At 34.1% G+C, this 9,999-nt stretch overlaps 1 protein-coding gene across 1 annotated transcript; it reads right to left on the reverse strand.

Annotated features, from left to right (window-relative positions):
- Positions 1-1,659: 1,659 nt before the first annotated feature.
- LOC114284914 (uncharacterized) lies at positions 1,660-8,888 on the reverse strand. Its single transcript, XM_082887538.1, has 6 exons — positions 8,763-8,888; positions 5,263-5,330; positions 5,079-5,135; positions 3,809-3,873; positions 3,638-3,730; positions 1,660-2,160 (listed from the first exon to the last, which is right to left on the reverse strand). The coding sequence occupies exons 2-6, from the start codon at positions 5,309-5,311 to the stop codon at positions 1,969-1,971; spliced, it is 456 nt and encodes a 151-aa protein (XP_082743664.1). The 5' UTR covers positions 5,312-5,330; positions 8,763-8,888; the 3' UTR covers positions 1,660-1,968.
- Positions 8,889-9,999: the final 1,111 nt, after the last annotated feature.

The raw sequence follows: 9,999 nt of genomic DNA on the forward strand, positions 1-9,999 counted from the left end.
GCCTTGAAGCACCCAAATTCCATGAAACCCATCTTGGAGAAAAAGCAAAGTCTTCTATATAAGCAACACTCTCTTCACATTGAAGGTAACTAATATTGAACTAACTCATCTCCTCTAATCACACATTGAACATTCTTTCTCTTTCTCTCTCTACACCTAGAGAGAGTATTTCATCTTCTCTAATCACTCATTCCCACACCAGAGGGATTTTCCAGCCAACCCAAGTCGGGCAACTCAAACAATGCTCGGTTTTGCAGGACTTAGTTCCTAGATAGTCCAATTCAGTCTCAAAGCTCCGATCCACTTCATCTAGTGCGGTCTCCACTATGTACAAGCACCACTCTTGATAACCTCTAAACTTGGTGAAGAGTTAATAATATGCTACATTGCTATTTTTTAGCCCCAGTCAATGTGATAATATTACACGAAGTGGGAATGACACATTAGTAGATATATTATGTAAGTAAAAAGTTGTTTGACGCTGAAATAAAGTACCTTCAATTAGAGAATATTTCTTTGGCCTTAATTTTTTTTTTTTTTAATCTATGAAAGTTAATTGTTAGTTATTAGATTAACACCTATGAGAGTTAGTCTCCCCACCCTTTGCAAAACACCAAGTGCTTGCGTCCTTAATTCAATTCCCCTAAGGAGAGTTAAACCAATAACCGCCCCCTAGAAACTAAACCCTTAAGAAAATCATGGTAGCCAACTAGGCTAGACCTAGGGATGTAAATATGGCCAGACCCGGTCCACCCGGGCCCGAGCTCTGGCCGACCCATGGTGGGCCGTGCGGGCTCCCATCTTTCGATCAGGCCAAGCTAGGCCAGGCCGGTCCGCAAGCTGAAAAGTGGGGCGCAAGCCCACTCAGATTAGGGCCTAGGGCCTGGTAAGCCTTTTTTTTTTTTTTTTTGCAAGAATCAAATGATAAATATATTATATATACAAATTATTTATGAGGGATAAAAAAAACAAAAGAAAAATTATATTAGAGTATTTTAGTTAAGATTAATGAGATGTCACTACAAGAAATTGCATTTTTCTCAACGCAACAAAATATGTTGCTAAAAGGGAAAATTCGTTGGCAAAGAGTTTTGCCGAAACACAAAGCTACGTTGGCAACCCGTAAACAAAAGTGAGTCGGCAAAAATTTTTGCCGATGAAATTATCATTGCATTGGTAAAAGTAATGCCTTTAGCGACGAACATAGTCGTCGATAAAAGTCTTCATCCATCGTCGGCAATTTACCTTGCGTCGGTAAAAGTCATTCAAATATGATGATTGTGTGGCACTTTTCGCGACACAAATTTGCATGGGTAAAAAATATACTTTTAGCAACAAAAATATGCGTCGGCAAAAGTAAACTTTTGGCGACACATTTATGTCGGTAAATGTTGTCATTTGCCTACGATTTGTTTGTCGATAAAACTTCACTTTTGGCAACGACAAATTAGCATTGGCAAAAAATACACTTTTAGCAACACAATATGAATGGACAAAAGTAAACTTTTGGCAACACATTTACGTCGGTAAATATTGCCATTTGCCGACGATTTGTTTGTCGATAAAGGTTTACTTTTGGCAACGACAAATTGGCATTGGCAAAAAATACACTTCTAGCAACACAATATGAGTGGGGAAAAATAAACTTTTGGCAACTCATTTACTAACAAAAATAATTGAAAATAATTTATATATTTTTATAAGATTTACAAATTTACAAGAGGCATCCCTCAAGCACTACTATTACAAACTAATAACATTTATATGAAATCACCTAAAGTTGATGTGCAATCAAAAAAAACACTATTGATACTGCTTTTAGAAGCAATGTATAAAACCTAAAAGGATAAAATCACTAAAATGCCCAAATACATCCAAATTGTGAACCCACATTAGAAACAACAGATAACAAAATGAAACATGAAACTAACAAAGACAGGCAAAACGGCATGAAAATCACCCACAAACTTATCCAGCAGACCAACATCTAGTAGCAGCCGCCTCACAGCAACATTGCAGTAGCAGTAGCCCAACAAGCATCAGCCACAAGGGCGGCAGCAGCAGCAAACCAGCAGCTGCAGCGGCAGCAAACCAGCAGCTGCAGCAGACTAACAAGCAACAGCCATCAGCCACCAGCAAAAAGGAGGATCTGGTAGCAGTCTGTATTGATCAATGACAAGTTTAAAACAAAGTCCATTAGCTTTTTTATTGATCTGGTAGTAGTCTCTGTGTGTGTGTGTGTGTGTGTGTGTGTGTGTGTGTGTGTGTGTGTGTGTGAGTGAGTTAATAGATATGCAAGCGCAAGTACTAGCCAAAACATAAAGCTTTTACCATCATCCGGTAAAAAATAAAATAAAATAAAAACCTTCGATTTCCAACTATACTAAAACAATCAGTAGCAGTAGATCCAATGCATTCTACACTCCAGTGAAAAAAAATGTTGTCCAAGTTACAAATCATTCACTTGCAACAATAGCAATAATTTACACAAGGCAAACTAATTTTAGATTCTCTACTAATATTCAGATAAGGTCCATTTCAATGATTTCTGATATGAAAGGCATATGCATTATCTCTGCATATGTACAGAGGTTTCAGATTCTCTGTATTGTATTCAGACAACAATATGATGATATTACAATACAAAACTCCTAATCATTATCAAGTTCACATCATTCAATAATTTGGCAACAAGAAGAAAACAAATAAAATGATTGCATTCACTAAGAAACATAAACTTAAAAACTATAGGTAAGAGGCAACCATACTAGTGATCAGCAAGTAAAAAGTGGCACCCACAATGAGCTACAAGAGGACCTATCCAACTTTGAGTGGACCCGTATTCGCCGGCTTCTGAAATACTCTTACTACTGGTATTCCATCAGCAACCTCACCCCCGACCCTCCATGACCAGTATTTTTTCCTCTGAGGCTTCTTGTGCTGTTTATGAGATGCATTTTCACGCTTTCTCTTCGCAGGGACCTTCCCAGAATGTAATCCATTAGCCATGTCAAATGAATTCAAATAATTCAATACATGCTCTAAATTGGGTGTGCTTTCTTCATCTTTACTACTTGGAGGGTTTTCGGTGCAAGATGAATCTGATTCATGCATCTCAGATGAGATTGGTGCATCTGCAACCTCCAGGCCAACTTCATTATTTGACATTCCTGGGGGCATTTCAAAGTGAGGCAGCTTCCCATCAATTGACTTTATTAAGTCCCTAGAGTATATAAATCAAAATATATTTAATCCCTAAACTATTGATTGAATCCATTAAATCCCTAAAGTATTTAATTCAAACTTGTTTAGTCCCTAAAAGGAACACAAAAATAAAATATACGCCCATAAGTATTATAAATTAGTAAAAGACTCAATCTAGTTAAAATTTTATTAAAAAAAAAAACTTAAATTTTATTTGTCTTTGAAAAGTGGGTGTCAGTCCTTATGGTAAATTTTCTTTATAAGGGTAATGATAATTATCTATAGTATTGATCAAATTAATACTACAAAAGAAAAAAGAAAAATGGAAAGATTTAAAATGACTTGGAAAAAAACATAATTGAGTCGCAAAGTTGAAGCTCATAAGAAACTGAGCATAGTATTGCAAAACTGAACAAGCAGAACATATATATACCTTGATATCATTGTGAGCAAGTCGGAGCTCTTTCAACTCAGTGCACGACTTTAGTGAATCAATGGCTTCAAGTTGGGAATCAGATAGAGAGAGCTGGAATCATGAATAAGTTACAATCCTAGCACTAAAAGGGTAAACTGATGTTGAAGCTTACCATTAAGAAGTGCTTACCTTCGTGATTGATTTCACCTTGACCAGAGACTCTCCAAGTTTATTGATTGGATTTCTAGAAAGAACTTATACAGAACCCAAAAAAAGAACTCAAACTCAAAAAGTAAACATTTACCTACAGTGTATATTGTAAGAACTACTCTCATAAAGAACGAGATTTTCATTATTAAATTATAATCACAACCAAGATTTGTTTAATAAAACAACTTATACATGTTCAAAAATTCTCATGCTTTTCATACTCTAGTCTAGTCACATACACCTAGAAATAACAGGACTTGACAAAGAATAAAGGTGCATCCTGTGCAAGCTTGGTTTTTAAAATTAAAAAAGAAAAGATAATTAAAAGAAAATTAGTTCCATTTCTGATTTTTCCATCACCTATACAGTTGTACCAGAATTGTGTTACAAACACATTAAACCCCATTGAGGCAAGGTTTAATCATTATATCCACATTTGGATTGTTCAGAAACCTTCCTACATGGCTGAGGTAAACATATATCATATGGACCCACAACTCAGTTTTGACCCATGTAGAGAAAAGAAAGGTCAACTTAAATAAATTTGAGGCTCCATTTAACATTTAGATGTACCTTATTATGCATAAAGTGTATTTCAGGTCATTGGCTTGAATTGAAATATTTGTACAATGTGAACATACAGGGCTGAGGTGAACATATGGACCCCCGATTCCGTTTTGAGCCATGTACAGAAAGGTCAACTTAAGAAAAAATTGAAAGTCCATTAAACATTTAACTTTATGCTATTATGCAAAGATTGTATCTCAGATCATTGGCTTGAATTGAAATATTTTGTTCAATGTACAAAGGTGGTGATTGGTTATATAGATGATGTTGCTATCAGTAAATCATCTGAAGCTTCTAAAATGTCATAATACAATTAATTTTCTCATTTATCAATAAATATACCCATCAGTTTAGAGAAACAAAAAATGACTGCTTGTTTGACACAAACCTAGTACTAGCCAAGAGTAAAGTACTGAAAAAAATATAAAGACTGTAGATAACAATAGAAATCATGTAAGATAATATGTTTATATTATATCTACAAACGAATAGTTTAAAGCTGATTTACATACACGAGTATACAAATTCTCAGCAACTGGACCATCACAAGTGTTGGAAGAACAAATAAGTTAAGCAAGTTTACTGGCAATGAGCTGATTCAGTTATATGTCATAGGCTTAGCATGGGTATTGGGCAATAATATCATCCACATGATATCAAATTGATTACTGAAAACTCATACCTAAAGTGTTCAATTCTTTCAATTGATCAAGCCTGCAAATGGAAACAATCCCATTATCTGCACAAAGAGGGATTCATTAGCGGAAATAAGGAAATTTAAAATTGTATTTTTCCAACCAACAAAATTAATATATACATCAGAAATTAAAAACTAAGGTGATGCAATTGACCAAGATGGATCCTACCATTCAAGATCAAAGCACGTAAGCTCAAAAGAGATCTGACCTCATCCATTGATTTAAGCTTATTTTTGCTGGCATTCAGCAGCAAACCAACAAAATAGCAAATTAGCAACAAATTTGCTGCATCACAGCAGCAACACAGCTCATAGCTCACAGCAGCAAATTAGCTAAATAAAACAGTAACAAAACAGATCTCCTATGCTCACAACTCCATCTCAAACCATGACACCTCCTCTGCTTCACCCACACAGTCCCAGCAGAGCACTATAAGTAGTGCACAATAATCTTAAAAATACACATATGTGAGCTATATGTGGCTCCTTGCGAAGGAGACTACACCGTGACTATTATTTTTTATCATTTTTTTGCTCTACATTGCTCTTCTGCATGCATATATGCAGATCATTGTTCTCGGTCAATAAAGTAAATTCACAAGCATAAACTTATCCATGTTCTCGGCCCTAGATTTTGGATAGCATCCTCATCTGGCACACATGTCCAAAGTCAAAACATAACACTTGAGTTCATATCCACAAATTGTAGCTAATTTCATCATAGGAATTCCAACATTAATCAGGGAAATTCACAACTAGGGAAGAGATTTCCAGGTAGCCACATCACACTTGGCTTTAGACTTTAAAATTTGCTCCATTATCATATTTCTTTCCAAATTTTTTACCTTGGCAGTAGTACGAGACATTTAAGCATATGTTACTGAATTCCACATCACATTTAAGCATGCATGCCTTTTTGAATTCCACATCTTGAAGGTATTAATTCATATGTTACTGATAGAAAAAGGTATTAATTCATATGTTTCATGTGTAAATATGCTTTTTGGAAGGGGAATCATAAAGTCAATACTCCATGCACATCTCCAGGCTATTAGCAAATGAACATCTATGTCAGTGAAGGGATCCTTTACCAGATAAAGCTACTTAATGATTTTTCTCTTTAATTTGACCCATGCATCGTGAAACTATAAGAAATTTTTAACAACTTATGCTTGATGCACTGTCATGGGCTGAAACTAATGACACCTTAAATTTCAACTGATCAGCGTCGTAGAGCCTTATTCACCTGTCACTCTACTAGAGTTTAATTTTTTATTACATAACATGCCACCTTTTCTGACCATCATTGTCTTCATGTTCTCCTTGTAATGCCTTTAACTTGAACCAAATTATGACAAATTGCAATCAGTGGCATTTTTGCATCAATCATCACATATGATTTTCTGTTTGTTTGTTCTCATTTTGAACTGTTTCTAGTTTGCTTGTATGATTTAGTTTGCATTCCTTCAATACTTAAGTATTCATTTAACCCAATTTTCTCAATATCCTCACTCATTTTGGTTGTCGTGTCTTGTTTTTCCAATTTTTGTACTATTCGTGGGACCCAATTTACAGGTGACTTTTAGAACTCTTCCTTTGTGTTGATGGGGCATTTTATAATATGACAACCATGGGGAATGCTTCTTTACTTCAATTTAATTCTAAATCTATTGAGTATCAACAATTTCATGTTCTTTCTCTCATTAGTGGATCTTGATTATATGTTAACGGAAAAATGGACACCTTATGGTATTTGATACTTAATAATAACTTGAACCCTTTTCAATCTTATGTTGGTTGCACCTCATGTATTTAAGATTAGTCTTGCTCATAATATTCAATTTTAAGTAATTTGAATCAAGTCTTGTCAAGTTTGAGTCACAAAGTTTCCATAATGCCCTAAATTGTATAGCATTATTTTATTTGCATGGAAGCCACACTTTGGAGTACACTTTGAGTTGCCAACTAAGTTCATAAATAGCCTAAATATCAACCTTTGATGGAAACTCGTGATTGAAATTTTATTTCTGATCTCTAATTGTTTCAAAACTTGTAATTGCTCCAATATATATGTTCAATCTTGAAGGAAAATGTCAAGTTCAAGCTGCCCTCTATTTATAGAACCTATGAAACCACTTTTGTTTGTAGTTTTAAAGTAGGGAGGCTTTTATGCCAAACATTTTCATCTCTTGCCTTATTTTTATTGATAACCAAATGTGTTTGATCCTAGCAAAGAAGCCAGGTCAACTTTTTCATGTTGTTTTTTCAACGGTGTAGTCTTTTCTGTCACTGACAATATCTTACAGTGCTACTCCTAAATTTGATGCCATGTTATTTATCAAAAAATTTAAAAAAAAAAAAAAAAAAAAAAAAAAAAAAAAAAAAATTGATGGCATGAGAGTTGTTATAGATAGTTTTAGAGATGGAGCATGTATTACAGCTGGAGCTTGTAATACCAAGGAGGACAATTGAATTGAAAGTTGAAATGATTTGATTATGTGCCAAAAAACAAATACTACTACAAGAATAAGGACTGATGCCTTGTAGTTAAGGTTCTACAAAAACTATGAGAAAGCTCAAAATGTTATTGTTTAAGATAAGTCATGACTTTGATGATGACCAACCAGTCAAGAGACATTTATTTAGATAGAACAATATCATAAGATTCAAAACAAATTCATGTAGCTTTCCCTATAATTTGGAAAGGTATTTCACTGTGTCACACAGCTTAGAGCTACCATAGTTTCTTGTAAGTTACAAAATACTATAACCTCATTATTATTCATAATTTTTTCTTCCTTTGTTCAGGTATGGATTTTATGATAAATGCTTGAGGAAGTACGGAAGTGCTAATGTCTGGAAGTATTTTACCGATCTTTTTAATTATCTACTCCTTACAGCACTGATTGAGAGTCAAGTTTGAGTTGTGCATTGTACAGTGACATACGATGAAAAATATATTTTCTTTATGCCGTATACATGTCGTGTCTGTATCCTAATTTTTTCAAAATAGTTGTCTCGTGCCTGTGTCAGTGTTCATGATTGTGTCAATGTTCATGCTTCCGGTTAACAAACTAGGAACTAACAATGAGAAATTAGAGGGTAAACCTAAAAATGAGGTCAGACAATATACAAGAAAATATTAAAAAATTGATTGGGAAATGCGATAGGAATCCTAGCAAGAAATATTTGGCAACCATAAAAAATAAAAAATAAAAAGAACTGGAAACTTATATGAATTCTTCAATAGATACTCTTATATATATGAACGAAAAAAAAAAAGAAGGTAATTCAATTGATAATTTAATGAAACATATTGAATGCTCAATTAAAACTGAAGAAGAAACAATAAGGAAACCAATGGAAATTAATTGAGGTTCATTATAGGAAGCACGTATGAAAGGAATTAAGTATTAAGATAGCTAATTCTCATCTCTTAATATTTAAAATTTAAGCCATAAATATGCAAATATTAAATTTTATATAGATTTAAAACTAGGCTTCCAATCCCCTCTCTCTCAATCTCCAATCTCCAATCTCTGCACCACTTTCTAGGGTTCCAATGAAGAGGGTTTGATTCCAATGAAGGCAAAAGAAGAGAAAAAGAGGAGAGAACAACAGAGGAGAGAAACCTGGATGGCGGAGGAGAGAAAAGCAAAGGAGAGATACCTGGATGGCGGAAGGAGAACCAGTGGGAAGTCGCCGCCGCCGCTGCTACAGACAGACTGTGAGGGTAACGCGAGGGCGAGACCAAGAGAGAGAGATTGTGAGGGTCTGTGCGAGCGAGTGTGAGAAAAAAGAAAAAGAGAAGAGAGGAGGGTATCTCACGCTGGTGCTGTTGGGGCTCCGAGATGGAAAGAGACGACTGGGAGAAGGCAGACAGTTTTTTTCCTTTTTTATTTTATTTTATTTTTTGATCTGAGAAGAGGATACTGAAAGGGTATATGGAAGACAGGGCAAAGATGAAGGGTGCCGGAAGCAAAAAGATTTTTTTTGCGACGGAGGAATAATCAGCGTTGCAAAAAAAATAAACATTTGCAGAAAAAAAAAAAAAAAAAATACCGACTGGTGACAAATCGAAGCGTAAAATACTATTTTTTGCCAGGGTCTTGAATTTTCCGTCGCAAAAACATGTTTTTTTCAAACCGTCGCAAAAGGTTCCGTGTCCAATAATCCCTTTTTTAGTAGTGTAATCAATATATATTTATATAATAAATAGAGAGAGAGAGTGAGTGAGAGAGAGAGTATTACCTTCAGTTTTCTTTGAAATTGAATTACTTCAAAAACCCTAAGAACTGAGAGAATAATAAGGGAATCCAAACCAACGGGGAATAACGAAACCCGCCCATGATCAGAGGAGAATAAGGAACCCAAATCAGCGAGGAATGTTCGCGCCAAAATTTTAGGGATTTTGGTTTTAATGTTTTCCGTAGCTTTATCTTTTCAATTATAACAATAATAAAATGACATTTGAAAACTGAACTGATCTTTCACAGCATTTTTAAAAGGCTATTAAAATTGGAATGAATGCTATAAATAAATAAAAAAATTAAACTAATTTGAACAATAAAATCAAAAATATATTTTTAAAATTTAAAAAATTATTTATGACCTCTTAAAAGATAAAATTATACAAAAAAAAAATAAGAATTTTTTTTATTTTTTCACCAATTTGTTTTTTAGTTTTTTAGTAAAAAAAAATTCTGAAATAAGTTTCTGAAAATAAAACCAAACATATTGAAATTGATAATTTAACCACATTCTTTGGAAAAATTTAGATTATCTCAAATTAGTCATCTGAACTTAAGAGTGTGTTTGGGCCTGATAGGTTCGTTTTATGATCTAATTCGATGATCACTTTAATTTTACAATTCAATAATTAGAATATTTAAATTTTTTTGAAAAG

Source organism: Camellia sinensis, chromosome 9 (genome assembly GCF_055761805.1).
Source record: "Camellia sinensis isolate YWXY chromosome 9, ASM5576180v1, whole genome shotgun sequence".
Taxonomy (NCBI): Eukaryota; Viridiplantae; Streptophyta; class Magnoliopsida; order Ericales; family Theaceae; genus Camellia; species Camellia sinensis.